The sequence below is a fragment of the Osmerus mordax genome, chromosome 21, assembly GCF_038355195.1.
Source record: "Osmerus mordax isolate fOsmMor3 chromosome 21, fOsmMor3.pri, whole genome shotgun sequence".
Lineage (NCBI taxonomy): Eukaryota > Metazoa > Chordata > Actinopteri > Osmeriformes > Osmeridae > Osmerus > Osmerus mordax.
In genome coordinates, this window is record NC_090070.1 from 10913321 (window position 1) to 10937531 (window position 24211).

At 47.3% G+C, this 24211-nt stretch overlaps 2 protein-coding genes across 2 annotated transcripts in view; both read left to right on the forward strand.

The window, feature by feature from the left end:
* The first annotated feature begins 743 nt into the window (after positions 1–743).
* atp5pd (ATP synthase peripheral stalk subunit d) lies at positions 744–3039 on the forward strand. The gene is made up of 6 exons (XM_067259876.1): positions 744–789; positions 1366–1496; positions 1666–1787; positions 2429–2478; positions 2595–2657; positions 2861–3039. The coding sequence occupies exons 2-6, from the start codon at positions 1366–1368 to the stop codon at positions 2990–2992; spliced, it is 498 nt and encodes a 165-aa protein (XP_067115977.1). The 5' UTR covers positions 744–789; the 3' UTR covers positions 2993–3039.
* Positions 3040–3759: 720 nt separating this feature from the next.
* The window catches only part of LOC136965689 (patatin-like phospholipase domain-containing protein 6), a 31762-nt gene continuing 11310 nt past the window's right edge, over positions 3760–24211 (forward strand). Inside the window, 33 exon segments of the mRNA XM_067259875.1 lie at positions 3760–3815; positions 4997–5132; positions 7556–7644; positions 8728–8784; positions 9013–9100; positions 9553–9635; positions 10012–10103; positions 10378–10518; positions 10933–11092; positions 16298–16378; positions 16742–16870; positions 17048–17128; positions 17353–17488; positions 17695–17769; positions 18070–18170; positions 18420–18590; positions 19509–19586; positions 20041–20246; positions 20381–20512; positions 20630–20753; positions 20911–21024; positions 21128–21203; positions 21328–21477; positions 21588–21651; positions 21892–22060; positions 22670–22783; positions 22785–22853; positions 22969–23078; positions 23593–23644; positions 23646–23678; positions 23680–23718; positions 23720–23761; positions 24014–24130. Of these exon segments, the coding sequence (XP_067115976.1) occupies positions 7597–7644; positions 8728–8784; positions 9013–9100; positions 9553–9635; positions 10012–10103; positions 10378–10518; positions 10933–11092; positions 16298–16378; positions 16742–16870; positions 17048–17128; positions 17353–17488; positions 17695–17769; positions 18070–18170; positions 18420–18590; positions 19509–19586; positions 20041–20246; positions 20381–20512; positions 20630–20753; positions 20911–21024; positions 21128–21203; positions 21328–21477; positions 21588–21651; positions 21892–22060; positions 22670–22783; positions 22785–22853; positions 22969–23078; positions 23593–23644; positions 23646–23678; positions 23680–23718; positions 23720–23761; positions 24014–24130 (3132 nt within the window). The 5' untranslated portion in view covers positions 3760–3815; positions 4997–5132; positions 7556–7596.

Sequence of the window (24211 nt, forward strand, 5' to 3'; positions counted from 1 at the left end):
AGAAAAAATGTGCTTAAATAATATTTGCTTAAAAACATATTTATTTTCGTGTAGGCCTATTTAATTTGACAAAAAATAAGGATAATTTACGAACACATTGTTTGTGTGCTCTGGGTCACCTTTTCCGTCAAAGATAACGGAATTGATTGCTCAAATTTAAATCCTATTAATTAACAATTTGAGGCTGAGCTAAATAATTCCCCATTTATGGGCCATTTAAAGTGGTCAATTTATTTTCCAGAATAAATTAAAGGCAGTTAAATAATTATTATTTGTACTAGACATTGACGTGATTCGTTAGGACAACATTAGGTATTAAGCAAACCGACTTGCTTCAAAGCTTCAACGCTTGGCTGTTGATTTTGGAACCATGGAACTGAAGAATATCATTTCATGTTGTAAACGTTTTTGTTAACATTAATTATCATTAATGAGAATAAATTGATTAATAAAGGCTAAATAAATGTTCTCAACCATGAGCTACAGGAAAATTGTCTGAGATTCCGTTCTTCAATAAATGGTCACGTGATAAAACACTTGTAACTGATGGTCTTATTTAAGAAATTTAATATGATGATTTTAGAGCTTATTTGAGGAATGTGCTTAACATTTCCTGACTTTGGTACCAACTGCAAAACGTATCTGCAATGGGTCCAAAATTGCTTGCAATTATCTTCCAGTACGATAGAGGGCAGCACTATGATAAAGCTGAGGAATCTTACACATAAAATAAGTCGACTTCCACATTTGCGCAGTGTGCGTGTACATCTCGGACATTTCGCTGCTAAGGTGAGTTGTAAGCCCGCTAGCTTCTCTTCAATGTATACATTGTATTTAAATGTTATTCTGACATTCAAAGAGACATTTACAACTTTTGTATTTTGATGCGTGCGTCGTATATGATTAAGCACGTTCAATTTCCCACTTTGCATTAGTCGCGACGGAGAACATTCTGACCTTGGCTTTCAAGCTACGTTTAAATGAATCGGCCCGTCACGTTTTGTGACAAGCTAGCTTGCTGCATTGGACAATTAACAAATAACATGTTGTGCGAGTTCCTATATTGAACGTTTTCGGAGGGCTTAATTTGAACTCGCTAGAAACGAGTTGTTTAAATCGCGAGTCACCACCGAGTAATAATAGCAGATACTTAGTTACGTAACATAGCTACTGGTACTTAACCCAAACAGTCGCAAATGACCTACTGTATTTAAGATGGCTAGCTACGTGAATAGCCTTTTAATACAACCTGTCACATTGTTACACCGGTTGACAGTACTGGCAATTCATGAGCTTATACTGTCAGTCAGAGGACAGAATTCCAATTCACTTATGACTTTTCTCTTCTGCCTATGTACCCTGCAGATGGTGAGGACATCTATTCGCCGCGCGGCCCTGAAAGCCATTGACTGGGTGGCGTTCGCCGAGCGCGTACCCCCCAACCAGAGGAGCATGTTCAACGCCCTGAAGACCCGCAGCGATGCAATCTCTGCCAAGTTAGTAGCCAAGCTCTACCCCACTCACCAGCTATTTCCTCATCCATAGTTTGGTCTCTCAGGCCCTCACTCGGAGGCGCAGAACCTACCCCCTCAAACACACACCAAAAAGGTTTTTCTCTCCGTCAGTAGTGCCTTGTTGACTTATTCTCCCTCACTCGGTTAACAGGCTTGCTGGCCTTCCAGAGAAGCCCGTGGAGATTGACTGGGCCTACTACAAGACAGCTGTAGCTAGGGCTGGCATGGTAGACGAGTTTGAGAAAAAGGTAAGGCTGAACAAAAACTTACCTGACATATCTGGCTTCCACATCAGTTAGCATGGGTCCCATTATCGTCTACCTAGCTCCCGACGCTCGTTAGAAATCTTACCAAAATGTCGATATAATACAAATTAAAAACTTTATTTCACAGCATTGTACTTTAATATATAGATACACACCATTTATAACATTCCGGTTTTAAAATCCAAAAAGGATATACCTAGAAATGGTATTTTCTTGATTTTAGCAGTTAGCCAGGGGGTCCCATTTTGTCCACCCAACCACTTTCAATGGAAAAATGTCAAGTTTGACGCTGCGGAAGGAAGATGCTACACATAAGGTTTGAGAGTGTATTTACATACTCAAATCTCAAAGTAAGAAGCTCTAATTTGGTGTGCAGCAATATAAGGTGTGTATTCTTTAAGAAATTAACGGAAGAAACTGTTGTGGGCGATAACCGGATCTGGAACGTTTTGCGAGTTTGAATGGACGATAATGGGGCCGCTTACTCCAACATTGTCGGAACACATGAGTTCCTGCTTCACCACCAAGTCAGGGTAGCCTGTTGGTCCAAGTTTTCAATCAGCGAAGATACAAGTTAAGCCACCTTCTTGGTCTCTCTTCTACTGCTGGATTGGTTCTTCTGATTGGTTAATTTACATACCTACATCATCCCTTCTCTCACACAGACCAGCTCCATTGATGCACAGGAGGCAGTAGCGGTGAGTGTTTAAAATCTCAAGGTTATTTTTGTTTTTATCAACCCGGGTCTCAGTTTAGTATTTTTAGTTGTCTGGATCGTGGTCGTTTGTGGTGACCTTTAACTTTTTCCCCATAGGACAAAGCGGCCGTGGCCTACATTGAAGCGTCCAAGGCTCGCATTACTCAGTATGAGAAGGAGGTGATACAACTGTCTCTGTGTAGTTGGATGACTCACTCACTCGAATTGTCTAAAAAGTGTTAACAGGACTCACTAATTTACAGACACTCTCACAAACACTTATCAAGTACTCTCTCCGTTCATCCCTGATCGCGGTTCTCTCTCTTATACTCCTCCCATCTCTCTCTCCTTTTTTTTATTATATTTGTATTTAATTTTTACAGTTGGAGAAGTTCAGGAACATGATCCCCTTCGACCAGATGACCATTGACGATCTCAATGACACCTTCCCAGAGACCAAATTGGACAAGGTCAAGAATCCCTACTGGCCACACAAGCCCATCACCGACCTGTAATCTCACCCATCAACTAATTCAATAAACACCTCATATTTTACCGAAAATTCTCGTGGGTCTGCATTTTTGGGGGATTCTGTGTAATATGTTCCTGTAGTTTTGATTTCCCAGACTCGCAGCATTGATGCAGTATTAATTCTTTGCCACTAGGTGGCAGTGTAAGCTCATTTTAGACTGTGCCTTGTTGCTCCATGAATGGAGAAGTCAATACATTTCTCCACAACTGTGCTTATAAAGTGATACACTATGAATATTTTTGCTTTATCAGAACTATTGTAAATATAGTAGAGTAATAATGATATTCACTTTAGCACTACACTAATTTATCCACTTATCTGTTACAATAATGGAATAGGGGGGGTGTAATCTTCCCTTTATATGGTATTTGCCAAAGGTTGCCAAGGCCTTGCCCAAATCAGATGATCTGATTTAAAATGTTACATTTGACTATTAACAGTCCCAAGTAATTTATCAAAGAATGGTTACTGATAAACAACATGAAAAACTTTGAACTGTCTGTTGTTTTCATTGGTTAGCTTGGTCGTCAGTCACTGATGTAAACACCAATGAAAAAATCATCGGGACTGTGCCCTTCTCAACCTTGCACTGTGATTGGCTTGAATTTGTATGTTTACTTAAAAGTAGGTGGGATATATGGCCACTGACTCATCCCTTGATGTTAATTGGTTCAAATCTGAGCTTTGCTCTTTTTTGATTTGCCAGAAGGTGTTGTTCTAAGAAAGGTGGGAGGGGCTTAGTTACCGATGATTTCCGCTATGTCTGTTGTTTGACAGCAACGATTAACAAGAACCACGCGTTTCAGGTAACGTTATTTTACTGTAACGCCCTTTTACAGTATAGAGTAAATAGTTCGGCTTCTTACCAGAATACGAATGCGTATAATACCTGTGAAAACGATGTGTATTTGTCTATAACGACCGTGGGAACTCGAGACAAGTGTCACTTCGGATAGCACAGTGCTGTCCGAAGCATGTCAATATTAGCTCTGCGGTGTCCCTGCGGAGGTCACAAACATCCTCACGATCTTGTCCGTTCACAAAGAGTGTTCCCCTGAAACAGTTTTAACTCAGCAGTATCATATTAACATATATTTAAAAAACAGTTATTCAAAAAATACATTACAGTTTATTACAAGCTGTAGCAGAGTGATATAGCTTCTGCTGTTTTTTTAGCTGGTAACATCAGCTAATGCTTGGATGCTAGCATCCGCAAAAGGAGGGGATATCGCTGGGGGTAGACCCTCTTTGAGCAACAGCAGATTCTTGCCTTCTATTGTAAAGCGTGTGAACCGGCCTAGTATTGTTAAGTAGTTTAGCAATCTAGCTAAAGCCACTACCAACAACATTACTGCATTAAAATACACAGATATCCGGGAGGGATGCTATGGGTTGGAGGAAGATGATGGGAATAGCAAGCCATACCAGTTCAAGTGGACACTGCCTTTTTTTACACGAGTTTCACAGATTTATTAGAAAGCTGCACCAACGCAAGTCCGTTTTGCGCAGGACAGAATTCAGAATGCGGCTAAATTCAAAATATAAAGACCTTGCTGATTAAGATGAGTTTTATTGGTAGAGCAATAAATAATTGTTACTACACCGTCTAAACAAACCGGGCGTTTGATTTATAAGGGATGAGAAAGACAACACCAGACGGGTACAAACTACTCAAACTATTTTGGCTTTGAAACCTGAGCTTGTCCTGGCCTCAGCCATTGACTGGACACATTACCTTTGACCGTATTTCCGTGCCCTTCGTCGTTTATTTGGCCCTTGGGCATCGATAATTGTCAGTTTATAACAGTGTTATGACATATATGTATGTAGAGGGCGAGGTAAAGCTACCCTTTTAACAGTTTATGGTGATAATGTTGTGCTTTCAAGAGTAAAGGTCACAAAGCTACATTGGAACCAGCTTGGTTCTGGTTTCTGTTCTCAGTAGTTCAGGTCCTGGTGTTAAAGATCGAGTTGTTGTATTCCCTAGTTGCCAAAGAGTTACCAGTCAATATCGAGCCATCCAGCTCTACAGGAGAAAGACATTTCCATGACAAATGGAGGAAGAAGATTGATCAAAGTTATCCATAATTGATTCCATCGTGGTCTTCACTCAAACACTCGAGGTATATAATATATGTTGCTTTTTTATTGTTGTTTTGGTTTTTGTCCGGGAAGAAAAACCGGCATGTCGGTAGCTGTTAGAGCTGCCTTATGGAGGGAACTGCCCCTGGATCAGTGCGAGTGTGGAGGATTCATACCGAGGGGCATGTACACTGGCAGTATTGTATCTGCAGGACAATGCAGATACGGTGGGCAAGCTGCAAGGCTAGGCCAGATACAGGCGGGTGCGGGCGTGGGCAAAGTCAGCACGTCAGGTCAGCTAGGCACTGAGAAGACTGGCAAAGTCAGAACTGTCTGCTTCTGTTAGAGGTGACATTATTTAGGATCTATATCAAGGTTGTAGACTATACACTATATTATAAATAATCCGTACACTGACTATATCGATTAATTCAAGTAATTCAAGTTTTATTATGACATGGTAGCTCTCATTACTATGACCTGTGTAGTAGCAATAGGCCAACTAGAACTGTACGACACACATACTAGACCGCACGCTAAGCTGGTCACACAGTAATATGAGTACTGTAGCATACAGGGCAGGACATTGCAGCTTTGTAGGGGTCAACCTCTGTAGAGTTAGCTAGTTATTTATTTTCACACAGTGAGTTAGTAAGGCAATTTTCTTCACATCAACTTGTGGATTATATATTTTGTGTTGGGCCATACTACCGTGTATAGGCCTGTATAGGCAGGCCTGGATTCTTTATAAGCCCTGGAATATTTCCTCACTGTGCCAGGAAACCGTTTTTTCTTTTCTTTTTTGTAACAGACGGAAGGGTTTCTTCACCGGGCTGATTCAGGATTTCCGTGGTGTTTTCGCTGTAACGTGCACTTCTGACAAGCGCAAGGCAGCGCTTTTCAGTTTAGTGTCAGGTGAAGTGTTTGGTCGTACGAGGCTAACCAGAATGATAGAACCTAGACAGATAGAGAGAGAGATATGGAGAGAGATATAGAGATAGATATAGAGATAGAGAGAGCTAGAGAGAGAGAGAGATTGAGAGACCAGAGGGGAGGAGGGAGAATAGAGAAAAAATAGCTCACAGAGATAGAGAAATATATGCTGGCACTGCGGTTCTATTAGAACACAACAAGAACAGCAAGAAGGAACGTCCTTGCTGCCTTGTTTAACTTGTGGCTAAACAGCCCACATCCTGCTTTACTCCATGAGACGCAAACAAGACCCTCTGCACAGATTGAGGCCTAATCTGTACGTGTGCATCATGCTCCCTGAGGAGTTAAAATCGGAGATGATGAAAGTGCAGAACGACAACAGGGACCGCCATATAGGTTCACGATCATCGCGTGTGACGGCTAATGCACGTCCCGTTTCACCAACTTGCTTTTGTCTTGCTTCAACATGTCTCTCTAACGCGTTCCAAGGCGGGGCCTTTGGACAAACATTCGGAGGAGATCCGTGAGGGGAGCAGGGCCTGTTTGGGAAGGGCAAGGCTGAGCACGGCTGCACTAAGCTGCTTTGTTTGTTTGTCTGTGGCGGAGACAAGAGGCCGGGCGCCGTAGAGGGAGATGTTGGAAGATAATGGCTGTGTTCAGGGAGGGAGCGCGTGACTATTGTTTGGGAACTAGGTCTGACTCCACTGGGCTCGTGGAGTTGATGCATCGGTATATGAACGGTGGGTGAGTGGGACGCAAGGGGGGGGAAGAGAAGGAGGGAGAGCAGGAAAGTAAGGGGGAGGAACAGGAAGTGATGAGGATGGGAGGAAGAGAGGAAGTGGGTCAGAGAGAGGGAGGGGAGGGAGGGAGGGAAGTACAAGAGGACAGTAGTCCGTTTAGTAGGCCTAGACTAAATCCCAGGAGAAACAACCCGAATTGTGGGTGTAAGAGGATCATGCTCTGGGGATGGAGAGGGAGAGGGGGATGGAGAGGAGGGGAGAGGAGAGATGGACGGGAGAGATGAATGGGTGGAGAGAGGGGGGTGGAACCATCTGGGCAGGATTGTGTGTCAGAATGGCCCGGGTGAGACAGTGCGGTCATCAACACAGTGATGTCAGCTTTAATGGGGGGAAGGGGGTAGACTGTCTCCATACAGCGCACAGTACATCTTTGTCTGGACGGTAGCCTGTAGCGCCGGCTAAACCTCCCTCATGAAACGTCTAAATCCAGCCTATGCATTACCGCTTATGATAATAATGTTGTTCGTTAGCTGAAACTTTGATCCCAAGCTACGCACAGGGGGGATTTGACCCAGCGACCTCTTGATCTGCAGCCAAATGAGTTATACCCATGCCGAGAAGACGTATTTATATTTAGGCTCCCGTCTTCATCCCATTGTTTGGCTTTATTGTTTCCTATGTCTGTTCAGTTTGCGTACACGTTTGTCTGGCACGTGGAATCTCTTGCCTGATGATGACTGTTTCCTGTGTGTGTTGTGATGACTGTTTCCTGTGTGTGTGTGTGTTGCCAGTGGCCGTTGATGGACCAGCCCTGTGAAGAAGCGGGGTTAGAATGGGACAGAGCGCCTCGGAACAGGAGGTCCAAGAAGATACCCCAGAGGTCAGAAAACACACACACACACACATTTGCACACCGGAGATGGACCCACGCGATCCTTCACTCAAGCAGTTACTCCCTTTGCCTTCAGTGTGAAGAAGGGAGAGTGAGTTAGAGAGAGAGTTAGAGAGAGAGAGATAATGTGCTGCCTCATCAATAACTGAACAGCCTTGTATTTCCTTTCCAGTCACTTGACTGTCTAAGATCTAGAATTCCAAAAGCCTACAGTCTGATTGGTCGACTTTGCCCTCACCCCAGTCATTTTGTTTCTAATGCTGCTAACACAACAGGCCTATCACACAGATCCATATCTCTTGGCTCCCGATGTGAGTCAGAGCCTTAATCAGGACTCGGAACGTCCTTTGGCTGGACATACTACAGAGTGGACAACAGAGATAAGAGCCTTATTGATCTGTCAGGGAGAGGCCTGCAGGAGAGGAGGGGATCTGAGTGGATCTGTTCTGTGTCCATCGTATCCCCTGCTTTCTGCCTCGGATGAGTGAATCTAGAATGTATACTCTCTCTCTCTCTCTCTTCCTCCCCCTCTCTTTTTCAATCTCCATATCTCTCTCTCTCTCTCTCCACCCTCTCTCTCTCCCCGTCTTCCTTCCTCCCTCCTCCTCTCAGATCTGATTACAGGCAAACCAGATTAAACCAGATCTCTTGCCAAACCTCCAGGCCCTTGGTAGGCTCTCCACAGACAGGAGCCAGCCACTCCAACAGCAGCCCTCTACCTCGGCCGGGGGCCTGTGTTAGCGCCAGTAGATAGCAGCTGAAATCAAGCCTTCTGGAAGTGAACCTGGCCAGGGTAGAGGGGGGATCACCAGAATCATAAAGGGAGAGAGAGGGTGATGGGGGAGGGGGGGTTATGAACCGGGGACGGTGTGGGGTCAAAGTGCGGCGAAAAGGGAGTTCCCAAGCTGTACTCGGAGAGCCACGCCCATTATGTCTCGTAAGCAGGACGGAAGCAGCAGCTGCTTTCAGACGGCTGCTCTCACCGGGCAGCGACCAGGGACTTCTAACTGTGGTCCTAAGGGGAAGGTCGGAATTGGTCCTTGATTGACGTGTGTTCTGTTCCAATCGCAGGAAGGGTTTAACCACCACATCAAGGCATTTGTGGAGGAGGAGCTACAGACGAGCATGGTCAGTGTCACTCTGGGGGGGGGGGGGGGGGGGGGTTTCTCCGCGTGGTCTTGTTATGGACTGTTGCTCTTGGTGTCACGGTGGTGTCATGATCGTTCTGTTTCCTGTCTCTCTCCCCTGTTTCCTTTCCTGCCTCCCTCCCTTCTGACTCTGCGTCCATCTCACTCACCACTCCCCCTCCGACTCTCTCCCTCCTGCCCCCTCTCCCCCCCCGCCCACTCTCTCCAGATGGTTGGCATGGTGATCGGCGCGGGATTCGCCATCATCCTCATCGCCATCCTCATCTTCTTCGTCCTGCGCAGGATCCAGCTACGAAGTCAGTCTCCCTCCTCCCCCCCCCCCCCCCTCGTCTCCTCTCTTTAGTCTGTTGACATTATAAGACCTTCTCATTCACTCGCTTCAGTTCGGTTTTCAATAAGAATTTTCTCTCTCCTCTCTTTCTCCTGTCTATCCTCTCTCTCCTCCCCTGTCCTATCTCTCTCTCCTCTCTTTCTCCTGTCTATCCTCTATCTCCTCTCCTGTCCTGTCTCTCTCTCCTCTCTTTCTTCTGTCTATCCTCTCTCTCCTCCTGTTCTGTCTCTCTCTCTTTCTCCTGTCTATCCTCCTGTCCTGTCTCTCTCTCCTCCTGTCTATCCTCTCTCTCCTCCTGTCCTGTCTCTCTCTCTTTCTCCTGTCTATCCTCTCTCCTCCTGTCCTGTCTCTCTCTCTTTCTCCTGTCTATCCTCTCTCTCCTCCTGTCCTGTCTCTCTCTCTTTCTCTCTCTCTCAGACATCGAGGCCCAGGAGGCTCCTAAATACCGCTTCCGTAAGAGGGACAAGGTCATGTTCTATGGGAGGAAGATCATGCGCAAGGTCAGCACCTATGGCCAGCTGCAGTCGTAGCTGAAGTGATGTTACAACATAGAACTGCATGAAGTTCACTTCACTACTTTACCTGTTGACCCCGACTCCCCCCACTCTCTCTCTTTCCTTTCTTTCTCTGTCTCTCTCTCTGTCTCTCTCTCTGTCTCTCTTTGTCTCTCTCGCTTTGTCTCTCTCTCTTTGTCTCTCTCTGTCACTCTGTCTCTCTCTCTCTCTTTGTCTCTCTCTCTTTGTCTCTTTCTCTCTCTCTCTCTCTCTCTTTGTCTCTCTCTCTTTGTCTCTCTCTGTCACTCTGTCTCTCTCTCTCTCTTTGTCTCTCTCTCTTTGTCTCTCTCTGTCTCTCTCTCTCTGTCTCTCTCTCCCCCAGGTTTCCCAGTCTACCTCTTCTCTTGTGGGGACAGCCTCCTCCTCCCGCCCGCGCCTCAAGAAGAAGCAGAAGATGTTAAACATTGCCAAAAAGTACGAATGCAGGCCTTACCACAAACAGAAATATTGACATATCCTGTTTGTGAAACTTGCGGTACTGAAATGGAAAGAACATCGTTATGCCAACAGATCTTCTGAGAAGAGTTCTTGCAAACAGACACTAACAGACACAAACAAAAATGAAAAGCACAATATAGTCTAGCTAGCAGGGTCCGGGTCAGTTTCCAGTTCAGTCAAGTCAGTGAAGATGAGTTTGAAATAACAATTCCATCATTTACTGCCCCCCCCCCCCCCCCCCCCTTTCCAGGATCCTGCGTTTTAAGAAAGAGGTCCCCATCCTGCAGGCTAAGGAGCCTCCTCCGTCCGTGCTGGAGGCTGACCTGACGGAGTTTGACGTGGCCAACTCCCACCTGCCCTCCGAGGTGCTGTACATGCTGAAGAACGTCCGGTATGCACTCCGGGGGGGGGGGGGGGGGGGGGGGGGGGGGGGGGTGTGTGGGTGTGTGCATGGGTGTGTGGATGGGTGTGTGAGGATGTGTCTGTGGGTGTGTGTGGATGTGTGGGTGTGTGTGTGTGTGAGTGGGTGTGAGTGTGTGGAGGTGTCTTGAAATATTACTACCATTTATATATATATATGTGTGTATGTATGTATTATAGCATCATACATTACTATGTACCGCTCACGTGTTACAGTATAGTGTTTACGTAAGACCACTGTGTGGTAGTTTTAGCAGTGAAGAAATCTGGATAACTGTGTGTGTGCATGTCGGTGTGTGTGTTTGCATGTCTGAATGAATGTGTGTGTGTGCATGTCTGTGTGTGCATGTGTGTGTGTTTGTGTGTGTGACCTCCTGACCTCCAGGGTGCTGGGCCACTTTGAGAAGCCTCTGTTCCTGGAGCTGTGTAAGCACATGGTGTTCCTCAAGTTCCAGCAGGGGGAGTACGTGTTCCGTCCTGGACAGCCGGACAGCAGCATCTACGTGGTACAGGACGGCAAGCTGGAACTGTGCCTTACCGGACAGGTGTGTGGGTGTGTGTGTACGTGTGTGTACGTGTGTGTGTGTTACGTGTGTGTATGTGTGTGTGTGTGTGTGTGTGCGTGTGTGTTTGTTTGTAAGCGTGGGTCGTGTTTGAGATAATTATATCATTAAACATGTATTGTAACAGACACAAAAGGTTCAGTAAAATATATGATATTCTTTTCCCTATTTTTTATACAATAACGAATTATTAACATACGTATATCTAACATGTATATTTAGAATATGACTGTTCCATCTACCAGAATAGTCAACAAACTTCACTAATGAGCTTGAACTCTCAGTCGGCACCAGAGGAGCCATTTAGCACCTCTGTTATTAAGCTCTAAAGTATTAAATATGAACACTTTTAAAACAACAAAAACAAATGACGCAAAACTTATTGTTCATTAGAGTTCTGATGCAACTCTGGTCCAAACTGATGAAGTCTCTTTCTGTCCTGTTAAACTAGAATATGTCCAGCAGATGGCATCTCCTTCCTACACTTTGAATATCCAGTTTTTCCTTTTAACTCTTAGAAGATGCATAATATGATATGTTTCTTATTTGTTTTTATTATAAAACCTGTACTGTAACAGACAAAAAACTTTTAGTAAAATATATAATAATAATAATAATAATAAAATAATAATAATATTACAATATAAAAATATGAACATATGCATATCCAACATGTGTATGCCAATTCTATAGTATAATTAACATTATCTCTTAAGGTGCATAACATAATGACCTGTGCTTATTCATACTGTAGTTTCATAAATCATTCAGCGTACTTTATCAAAGTAAAAGGCTTTTGCTACAAGGCATGTACTTGAATGAGATGAAGTGTTAAACCATTATAGGAACCCGTGACCCTTTTCCTTGAATCCTTCCACCTACCTTTCCTTCCTGTCTTCATCACCCCTCAGCCCCCCCCCCCCCCCCCCCCCTGTCGGAAATCTCAACAAACTTCACTAATGAGCTTTAACTGTCAGTCGGCACCAGAGGAGCCATTTAGCACCTCTGTCTGTCCTAATGGTCTGTTTGTCTGCTTGCATGACGGTAAAATTCTCACAGGCACAAGAGCAATCAAACGTGTGAAGTTTTCAAGTACTAAATCTGAACCAAGAAAAAAAAACATCTGACACCTACCTAAACAAACAATGTCATTAGAAAGCTCCCGGGATTAAAGAGACAAACCTGTTGACAGATTAGTGCTTGCATCAGTCTGTTGACCTCTGTTGTAAAGCTAATTGGCTGGGCAGCCATGATCTGATACCGAGCATGTCTGAATTTTATTTTTTAAATATTTTTAATGTCTTATCTGTAGGTTAAGGAGTGTGTGACTAAATTTACATTTAGTCATTTAGCACAGTGTTTCCCAAACTGTTTTTCTTTAAAAGTCACAAGCCTTTGCTACCCAAGCCAATAGACATTATTCGTAAATCACAAAATAAAGGTGGATTTGATCATTATTGAACAATAATGAGGATATTTTATTGTTATTTTATAAATTGTATTGTTATTTCAGAACTTGTAGGCCTACTGCCATTGTTAATAAGATCTCTCAGACTGAGTGATCACTTCTCTCTGAACAATTGAACCAGCAATATTTAAAGGAGGTATCCAATAAGTGCCTAATTGGACATTAAATATAGGCTATAAACATATAGCCCATTTCTTCTTATTTTCAACATTCAATTGAACCAGCAATATTGGAACAAAATATGAAACAATTACAAAAAGATTACAAATTATAGAAAACATGTTGTACCATTTCAACATTGCTAATGGGATAGGTGGGCCTGTCTGCGTTTTTGTAGTGCGTTCCAGTCCGGGGTGCAGGAGGAGAGCGCAACACGCATTTCAAGCGCAGCATTCAGTCTGCTTCTGTGCTTTGTCTTCATTTTTGTGAGCACAGAAAATCCCAATTCGCACATGTATGTGGTAGTGAAAGGAATAAGCATAGAAATACTGGCCCTACTGAGGACAGGATATTCTGACGAAATGCTTATCCAGAATGATGATAAGGTCACAGATCCATAGCGCAGCTGAGCTGCAACAACTCGGTTTCTTCTGCAGGACTATGCGTCAACTCAAGCAAAGCCTCAGGACTCTCAAATTCGAAGGGATTTTGCATCCACCTTTTATCATTCAGAATGGCATATAGGCTACCTCTCTGTTGGAAAATAGCGATCAAAGTTCTCAATAAGCGCAACGACATGAGTTTGAATAAGCGCAGACGGCTGCTGGTCTTTCAAATAGGGGAAGCTCATTTTCGGCCTAAATCATATATATTTTACATTAATTTTCTAGTTCACTGGCTAGTTCAACCCTACGACACTAGCCTTCTGTATGAATGAATGAATGAAGGAAGGATCAACAAAACAATATTAAACTCGAAGAAAATGTGGGAATTAGGTTAAACTGAAACAAGGCGTTGTGTATAATTGAATGAAATGTATGATGAAAATGTGCTAGCAACTTCGCCAAGAAAATACAAGAAATACCTGTCAATCAAAAGGAGATGCAGTCTTTCGACAGACCCTCCAATCATCACGCGGAAGCCCAGTGTCCAGGCCAGCCCACTCCCAGAGACGCTGAGCGTCCAGGGCGGGACATAATCGCACGATTTATCCAATGACCGTATAGTTTCGAAGCACAAAAAAAAACTGTTCAAAGCAGCCCCATTGAAGTCCATGGAAGCTGAGCTTCAACAGGGAAATGCACTGTGGCGCTACGGGAATGTATGAGAAGGAAATTAGTCAGTCGACCTGCTAATATATGTAGCTGATTCTGAATGAAGTCGTTGTCGATATTAACGTGTTCTAACGCATTTAAAATGTTAACACAATAGTAAATATTTGACCATTAACTTTTTGAAATTTTAGGGGAAGCTGAGCTTCCCTTGCAGTCTTAAAGAAATCGCCACAGATGCAGATCGTGACAAGGCGACCCCCAAAAAATCTCTTGCGACCCATCTGAGGGTCACGACCCAGTCTTTGGGAAACAATGATTTAGCAGACGCTGTGCGACTTGCAGTGAGTACAGGGACATTCCCCCCGAGGCAAGTAGGGTGAAGTGCCTTGCCCAAGGAAACAACGTCATTTGGCAGAGCCGGGGATGGGGGGGGCCACCTGTGTGTGTGCTCATGTGTGTGTGTGTATGTGTGTGTGCATTAGAGCCCGACCGATATATCGGCGGCCCAATATTATCGGCCGATATTGGGCATTTTCCAAATTATCGGTATCGGCATTTATAATGGCCGATAAATGAATATTAATGTTTTTGTTTTTTCAAAGGACTTTAAGTTTCATATCTTTGTATTTTTATACATTTTATTTATCAGAAACTGCATTAACATATTATTTTAGTGAGGAAATAATAACAGGAGTCAGATGGCTGAGCAGTTAGGGAATCGGGCTATTAATCAGAAGGTTGCTGTTTCGATTCCTGGCCAAGTCAAATGACGTTGTGTCCTTGGGAAGGCACTTAACCCTACTTGCCTCGGGGAATGTCCCTGTACTTAGTCGCTATGGATAAGAACTTCTACTAAAAGTGACTCAATTTAAACTACAAATAACTACTTTTAGGGAAATCAGTTTGTTTTGTTACGCGTTTCTGGATTTTTTAAATATGTTTTTAAATGCACATTTACATTTACATTTAGTCATTTAGCAGATGCTCTTATCCAGAGCGACTTACAGTAAGTACAGGGACATTCCCCCGAGGCAAGTAGGGTGAAGTGCCTTGCCCAAAGACACAACGTCAGTTGGCATGACCGGGAATCGAACTGGCAACCTTCGGATTACCAAATCACCAAATATTTGTATCGGTATCGGCCTTAAAAATCCTTTATCGGTCGGGCTCTACTGCTAACTCACTGTGGTTACTCATAATAGTACCCTCAGTGTACAGTAAGAATCATTTGATGCTGGGATATACAGAACAGACAATACAGGGGGTGCATTTCATGGCAGGCTTGTTGTATTCCTTCTTGCCATGAAATGCACCCCCTGCTAACTCTGACTAGGAAAGTGTCACTTGCCTGAAACTTACGGTGGTTACTCATACTAAGCCCTTCAGTGTACAGTAAAAATCATTTGATGCTGGGACATACAGAACAGATAATACAGGGGGTGCATTTCATGGCAGGCTTGTTGTATTCCTTCTTGCCATGAAATGCACCCCCTGTTAACTCTGACTAGGAAAGGGTCACATGCCTGAAAATGACTGTGGTTAGTCATACTAGTCCCCTCAGTGTACATTAAGAATCATTTGATGCTGGGATATACAGAACAGGTAATAGAGGGGGTGCATTTCATGGCAGGCTTGTTGTATTCCTTCTTGCCATGAAATGCACCCCCTGCTAACTCTGACTAGGAAAGGGTCACATGCCTGAAACTTACTGTGATTACTCATACTAGTCCGCTCAGTGTACATTAACAATCATTTGATGCTGGGATATACAGAACAGACAATAGAGGGGGTTCATTTCATGGCAGGCTTAATGCACCCCCTGCTAACTCTGACAATGAACGGGTCACATGCCTGAAGATTACTATACACAGGGAATATACAGAACAGATAATACGGGGTGCATTTCATGGCAGGTTTGTTGTATTCCTTCTTGCCATGAAATGCACCCCCTGCTAACTAGAGCCCGACCGATATATCGGCGGGCCGATATTATCTGCCGATATTGGGCATTTTCCAAACTATCGGTATCGGCATTTATAATGGCCGATAAATGAATATTTTTATTTTTTATTTTATTTTTATTTTTATGACTAAGTTTCATATCTTAAGTTTCTATTTTTATACATTATATTTATCAGAAACTGCATTAACATATTATGTTAGTGAGGAAATAATAACAGGAGTCAGATGGCTGAGCAGTTAGGGAATCGGGCTATTAATCAGAAGGTTGCTGTTTCGATTCCTGGCCATGTCAAATGATGTTGTGTCCTTAACCCTACTTGCCTCGGGGAATGTCCTTGTACTTAGTCGCTCTGGATAAGAACTTCTGCTAAAAGTGACAAAATGTAAACTATAAATAACTACTTTTAGGGAAATCAGTTTGTTTCGGCCGATATCGGAATATCACATTTTTATCGGTCGGGCTCTAGTGTGCATATGTGTGTGTGTGTATGTGTGTGTGTATATGTGTGTGTAACAAACCCCATCGTTGTCTCATGTCTTCAGGATGGCAAGGATGGCGTTGTCAAGGAAGTCTACCCCGGCGACAGTGTCCACAGCCTCCTCAGCATCCTGGATGTCATCACTGTGAGATATGATGTCACTTCCTGTTAAAGTCATCCACGGTCGTCACGTTTTCGAACGTGGACTTGGACTGTACTTTTGATCACTTCAGTACGGAGGAACATGTGACACATCATCATTCACAGTGGTTGTGGTTCAAATCCCCCTCTGGCTGAAGACATGTCGTAACTTCTATTGAATGTGTTTGATCAGAAATCAAGCTTACTCAAACAATGAAAATTCCTTTCAGAATATTTTTTTCTCCCATCCTTAAACTCTAATCTAATTGTGATACCACAGGAAATACAAGTATTATACAGAAAAACACTATTGTCGATGCGAATATATTGATAATATTGTTGACATATATGTGTGTGTGTGTTCCAGGGCCACCAGAAGCCATATAAGACTGTGTCGGCACGGGCGGCCGAGGTTTCCACTGTTCTACGTCTACCGGTTGAGGCCTTCCTCTCCATCTTTGAGAAGTACCCCGAAAGCCTTGTCAGGGTGGTACAGGTGAGCTGTGTGTGTGTATGTGACTGTGTGTGTGTGTGGTACAGGTGAGCTGTGTGTGTGTGGTACAGGTGAGCTGTGTATGTGTATGTGACTGTGTGTGTGTGTGGTACAGGTGAGCTGTGTGTGCATGTGTGTGTGTGCGTACGCTGAAACTTTCCCTCTTCATGTCTGTTGCAGATCATCATGGTCCGCCTACAGAGAGTCACCGTGCTGGCCCTGCACAACTACCTGGGCCTCACCAACGAGCTCTTTAGCCATGTAGGTGTCACACACACACTCACACACACACACACACACACGGCATGTGGACTTCACACGAGTCACACTCCAGTCTTCCAACATCCTCATCTAACACACTTTTTGATTCTCTTTCCCCCCTCTCTCTCTCATTCTCTCTCTCTCTCTCTCTCTCTCTCTCTCTCTCTCTCTCTTTCTCTCTCTCTCTCTCTGTCTCTCTCTCTCTGTCTCTCTCTGTCCTGCAGGAGATGCAGGCCCTGCGCCTGCTGCCCCTCTCCCCCCACCAGACGCGCACCAGCCCGGTCCGCCACAGCAAGCGCTTCGGCAGCCTGACGGTGACGGAGGAACACCGGGAGGCCGCCGTGAAGGGGGACGCGCCGGGTGAGGCTGGGAGGGAGGGAGGCTGGGAGGGAGGCTGGGAGGGAAGCTGGGAGGGAGGGAGGCTGGGAGGATATGAAAGACAGACAGAAGGGATGAGCGAGGGTGGGGAGTTTGAGAGGGAAACCTAAAGTATTTACACGTCATGTGACGGTGAGGTGAAACGGGCATAGTAAATTCTGTGTCGTCTGACCTGTGCGTGTGTGCAGCAGGGGACCATGGAAAGGACGGCGCCACCGTGCCAACCCTGAGCAGGACCATCTCCATGCCTGTAGACATCGCCTGTGAGGAGCACCTTTCACCTGGCTCCATCCCCCCCTCCCTCACTGTCCTTCCCCCTCTCTACTTTCACTCTCTCTCCTTCCTTCCTGTCTTTCTGTCTCTTTCTTGGTGGCATCCCTCTCTCTTTTCCTCTTCCCTCTCTCTGTCTCCCCCCCTCTTCCCTCTGTTTCTCTCCCCCCTTCTCTCTCTTTCTGTCCATGTCTCTCTCTCTCTCTCTCTCTCTCTCTCTCTCTCTCTCTCTCTCTCTCTCTCTCGGAGCTGGCTAGGTAACCCCCTTGTGCTCTGTGCTGTGTCCTGTGCAGGCATGCAGAAGGGCCTGCGTTCAGACTTCGACATGGCGTACGAGCGAGGGCGCATCTCCGTGTCTGCAGAGGACGGCAACACCCCGCCCGCCTTCACGAGGGTCAGTGCACTCACACACACACACACACACAGACATAAAATGATAGCTCATTATCCTTGATCCTCCATATCTCAGACCGAGCCTCTTATTTAGCTGTTTTATTTTCAAACTCACTCGGACTTGACCAGATATGAGTCTCTTTACTAAACCCTGATGTTCCCCCAGATTCCCCTAGACATGAGTCTCTTATTCAGGCCCTCAGATTCCCCCAGACTCTAACCGCCTCCCTCCCTCCCTCCCTGCCTCCAGTCTGACCAGCGGGAGAGGAAGGTGACGGTGGACGACGTTCCCTCAGGGGTGTACCTCTACCCCGAGGAGGAGGCGGGGCCTGAGGGCGGGTACGGGCCTCTCCCGGGCCGACCCAGCGCCGCCCTGTTCGAGGAGGCCCAGAAGGAGCTCCTCAAACTCATGAGGATCGAGGTACCGCACAGCGCCGGAGAGGGACTTTTATTTTGAAAGGGGCGGTCGTTATTGCTAGTGAACAAGAACAACTGGGACCTTTGGGTTCTAGTCAGTGTACATCTGAAAGACCTCGGGTGAAAGACAAGTGAAAACATATGATATGATTGGCGCAAGCAGCGAAAATCAGAAGTGTAGATTGTTAGATATTTTGCGGACGACACAAGACGGTGAAGTTGGGTGTGACATTTGTAGACTGTTTGCTGTCGATGTCTGTTTCTGTGTCCAGAGACGACCTCTCTGCGTGGGCCTACTCTGTCCTCTTGTCAGGCGGCCAACCAGTAGAGACAGAGCCCACACAAGGTTGCACCCCTCACGAGAGGGTTTCATAATTCTTCTTCTCAATCCCTCCCTCTTTCATTTCTCCCACCCCCTCCGCCTCTCTCTCTCCTCCACCTCTCTCTCTCCTCCCCCTCTCTCTCTCTTCCCTGTCTCTCTCCTCCTCTCTCGCTCCTCCTCCTATCCCACGCTCTCTCCTCCCCCTCTCTCTCTCTTCCCCTCTCTCTCTCTCCTCTCTCTCTCCTCTCTCACTCCTCCTCCTTTCCCACGCTCTCTCCTCCCCCTCTCTCTTTCCCCTCTCTCTCTATTCCCCCTCTCTCTCCTCTCTCACTCCTCCTCCTATCCCACGCTCTCTCCTCCCCCTCTCTCTCTATTCCCCCTCTCTCTCCTCCTCTCTCGCTCCTCCTCCTATCCCACGCTCTCTCCTCCCCCTCTCTCTCTCTTCCCCCTCTGTTTCCTTCTCTCTCTCTCGCTCCTCCTCCTTTCCCACACTCTCTCCTCCCCCTCTCTCTTTATTCCCCCTCTCTCTCCTTCTCCCTCGCTCCTCCTTTCCCACCCTCTCCCCTCCCTCCCCCCCTCCCTCCCCTCCCGTCCTCTCAGGACCCATCTCTGTTGAATGGGAGGGTGACTCTGCACCATGCCAAGGCTGGAGCTGTGCTGGCCAGACAAGGAGACCAGGTACTGGCCCGCCTCAGGCTCAGAACAGACATGCATCCCCAACCACAATATCAGCTGCCGTCCACACTGAGACACGAAAGTTACAACACCCACTCTCTCTCTCTCTCTCTCTCTCTCTCTCTCTCTCTCTCTTTCATTCACTCTCTCACTCTTATTCAATCTCTCTCCTACTTTCTCTCTCACCCCCCCCCCCCTCTCTCTCTCTCTCTCTCTCTCTCTCTCTCTCTCTATCTCTTTCTTTCTCTCTCTCTCTCTCTCTCTGTCTCTCTCTCTCTCTCTCTCATTCACTCTCCCTCACTGTCATTCAATCTCTCTTTCCTACTTTCCCTCTCCCCCCCCTCTCTCTCTCTCCCTCTCTCTCTCTCTCTCTCTCCCTCTCTCTCTCTCTCTCTCTCTCTCTCTCTCTCTCTCTCTCTCTCCCCCTCTCTCTCTCTCTCTCTCTCTCTCTCTCTAGGACGTGAGTCTCCACTTCGTCCTGTCCGGCTGCCTCCATGTGTACCAGCGCATGATCGACAAGCAGGAGGCGGTGTGCCTGTTCATCACCCAGCCCGGGGAGATGGTGGGCCAGCTGGCCGTGCTGACGGGAGAGCCCCTCATCTTCACCATCAAGGCCGTGCGCGACTGCACCTTCCTCAAGATCTCCAAGTCCGACTTCTATGAGTGAGTCGGGGGGGGGGGGGGACCACTGAACATAACTTCACACACTGGTGCAGTCTAACACGGCGAGAGAAACAAATCCAGGCGACGGTTCCTCAGGCAGCGCTGACGGGGTTCTCTGCGTCGCCCCCCTGCAGGATCATGAGGGAGCAGCCCAGCGTGGTGCTGAGCGCCGCCCACACCGTGGCCATCCGCATGTCCCCCTTCGTCAGGCAGATGGACTTCGCCATCGACTGGATGGCCGTGGAGGCCGGCAGGGCCCTGTACAGGTACTGGTGGGGTAGGGCTGGGCTGAGTAGGGTAGGGCTGGGCTTGGTATGGCTGGGCTGGGCTGGGCGTGAAAAAGTACAATACAACAGTAACTTCCTTCCTCCCGCCCCCCTCAGACAGGACGACCAATCAGACTGCACCTACATCGTCCTGAACGGGCGTCTGCGTTCGGTCATCCGCAAGGCCAACGGCAAGAAGGAGCTGGTGGGGGAGTACGGACGAGGAGACCTCATAGGAGTGGTGAGGAACCTCACACAGTCAAACTCTCACACACACACTCACACATAGGCATCTGTGCTTCTACAGAACGCAAGCATCACTCCAGTCTCAAATGAACGTCAACATTTGAACTTAAAACGATTTCAAATCCGAAAGTAACGTTTTAACCGTGATCCAGGTGGAGGCTCTGACCAGACAGCCTCGAGCCACCACCGTCCACGCCGTCAGAGACACAGAGCTGGTCAAGCTCCCAGAGGGGACCCTCAACAACATCAAGAGACGCTACCCTCAGGTACCACTGACCTCCGCTACAGGAGCCCTCTGGCTGAACCCTCGTTCGAATCCACCGGAACCTGAGCCTGTGTTTGAGATCCTGGTGTGTGTGTGTTCTGTAGGTGGTGACCAGGCTGATTCACCTGCTGGGTCAGAAGATACTGGGGAACCTGCAGCAGGCCCGCGGTCCTTTTTCAGGTGAGACACACACACATTTACACACACACTCTCACACACACACTTTTACACACAAACCGACTTTTACACACACATACACTCCCACACACACCCTCCCACACACACTCCCTCCTCTCCGCTGCAGGTTCAGCGCTAGGCCTGTCCAGCGTGGCGTCCAGCCCCGACGTCACCAACCCGGCCAGTAACCTCTCCACCGTGGCCGTGCTGCCCGTCTGCGACGACGTGCCAATCAACGCCTTCAACCTGGAGCTCAGCCACGCCCTCAGCGCCATCGGTACACGCCCACACACAGCCTCACAGCACAGGGCACTAACACACACACACGGTGAAGCGTAAAAAAAACACCAGCTCCGTTAACGCTGGCTTGTGTGTGTGTGTGTTCAGGACCCACCCTGCTGCTCACCAGTGACATCATCAGAGAGCGCCTGGGGGCTTCAGCCCTGGACAGGTGAGGAGAGGAAACTTTTTGATTTGTTATTCTGATTTTTGTCGTTTACTCTTCCTGATTGCTCCTCATCCTGTTGTTCTTGATTACTTGATTACTGATTAAACTTCCCTCTACCCTCCTTCCCTTGCTCCCTCCCAATCTTCCTCACTCTCTGTCCTGTCCTCCCCCCTTCCTTACCCCTCCTCTCCCTCTCTTCTCCCTTCCTGCCACCCTCCCCTTTGCCCCCCCCCCCCCCTCCAGTATCCATGAGTACCGTCTGTCGGGCTGGCTGGCCCAGCAGGAGGACATCAACAGGATCGTCCTGTACCAGACAGACAGCAGCATGACCCCCTGGACCCAGCGCTGCATCCGCCAGGCCGACTGCATCCTCATCGTGGGCCTGGGAGACCAGGAGCCTGCCCTGGGCCAGGTAGGGCCTGGGGGCCGGGGCCTGGGGGCTGGAGGAGTGGGGGAGGGGACAGGAGCCTGGTGTTGGGGTTGCAGGTTGAAGGGAGGCGGGGTATGGACGGAAGATGGGGAGGGAAGGTAGTGGACAGGTGTGTTCAGTAGAGCCCGACTATAAAGGATTTTTAAGGCCGATACCGATACAAATATTTGTATCGATATATCCGATATATCGGCCGATATATTTTTTTTAATCCAGAAACGCGTAACAAAACATAAACAGAGTTCCTTAACACTCTGCCCAATCAGGCTAGATCAGCTGGTTGTGGGGTTTTTGGCGTTCTAAACACGAGTGTTGCCAACAGGGACATTGTAGAGTGCCCTCTGGTGGACAAACTACACAACGCCAACACTCATAACATGGTTGACGGGTGTTTCGTCTTCATTTCTTGCATTTGTACTTTGTGTGTTTGTTTGAATTGTGAAGGCATGATAAAAAAAATATTGGCCATTATAAATGCCGATGCCGATAATATCGGCCCGCCGATAAATCAGTCGAGCTCTACTGTTCAGTTGGTTACTCTCTGGTTGTTGGTGCACGTTCACTGAGGGTTGTGACCCCCCCCCCCCTCAGCTGGAGCAGATGCTGGAGAACACGGCGGTGCGGGCGCTGAAGCAGCTGGTGCTGCTGCACAAGGAGGATGGGCCGGGGCCCTCCAGGACGGTGGAGTGGCTGAACATGAGAAGCCTGGTGCTCCGGACACCTGCACCTGAGGTGCCCCCGCAGGGTGTTCTCCAGACGGGGCCCTGCCAAGCTGGTGAGAGGGGGGACAGGAGGGGGGAGGAGGAGAGGATGTTCTCTCTGTGTGTGTGTGACCTTGTGTGTGTGTGACTGTGTGTGTGTCGTCGTCGTCGTCGCCCCCCCCCCTTCAGAGGGAGGTGTACGAGAAGGTGTTTGAGAAGACAGCAGACCGGCACAGCGACTTCTCCCGGCTGGCCCGAGTCCTGACGGGGAACAGCATCGCCCTGGTGCTGGGAGGGGGGCGGGGCCAGGTGAGCGGACGCCATCTTCCTTGATCCAAAGCGAAAGCAACAGAGCAGGCAGCCGAGGATCAGAAGTAGATGTAGTATAACAGGAGTCAAGGAAGGCTCTGTAGTCACTAGACACATTGCCTTAGCGAACGATGGCCAGAGAGAAAACTACAAGGCCACAAATATGTCTCATGTACAGTAACAACATCTCAAATGCCAGGGAGAGAGGAATGAGATTGTGAGTGTTGATACAGTTGTACTGTGTGGTTGGGCTAACATACAGTTTGTGTGCCTGTAATGAATGATTCCGGGACTGATTAATACCTTCTCAGGTATTATAAAGTTAAAGTATTAGGACTTTAGGTCTTTGAGAGCCTTAAGCTTAAACCAGCCTGGCCTGTCCAAGTAAGGATAGGAAATCATAGGATGGAAATCAGCTCGTAAGTAAGTGAGTTCTATGTGGATTTGATGGACAATAAAGTTGATGTAGAGATGTGGCTTGTGATTGGTTGTTTCTCCCTGTCAATCTGCCAGAGGCTGCTCCCACGTGGGCGTGATCAAGGCTATGGAGGAGGCGGGGGATTCCCATCGACATCGTGGGCGGGACTTCCAATCGGCTCGTTCATCGGGGCGCTGTACGCGGAGGAGCGGGAGCGCCGTCAGGACCAAGCAGAGGGCGCGCGAGTGGTCCAAGGTCGGTCTCTGCTCCCCACTTCCTGTGGCTCCCAGCACACACCTCTGTGTGTGCTCTGCGCTCCTGGGACCTTGATCAGTCAGAATTGTAAGACAGAATTGTCTCTCTTGTTGTCCTTTTTCCTCCTCTTTCTCTCCTTTTCTCCCTCTCCCCCTCCCCCTCTCTCTCTCCTTTTCTCCCTCTCCCCCTCCCCCCTCTCTCTCTCCTTTTCTCCCTCTCCCCCCTCCCTCTATCTCTCTCCGTCTATTCAAGGCGATGAACTCAGTGTTTAAGACGGTACTGGACCTGACCTATCCCATCACCTCCATGTTCTCTGGCTCCGCCTTCAACACCAGCATCTCCAAGGTGTTCCAGGACAAGCAAGCTGAGGTGAGCGCTCACTGCCAGGGCTGTGTGTGCTGTCTGTGTGTGTGTACATAATTACACGTGTGTGTGTGTGTGTGTGTGTGT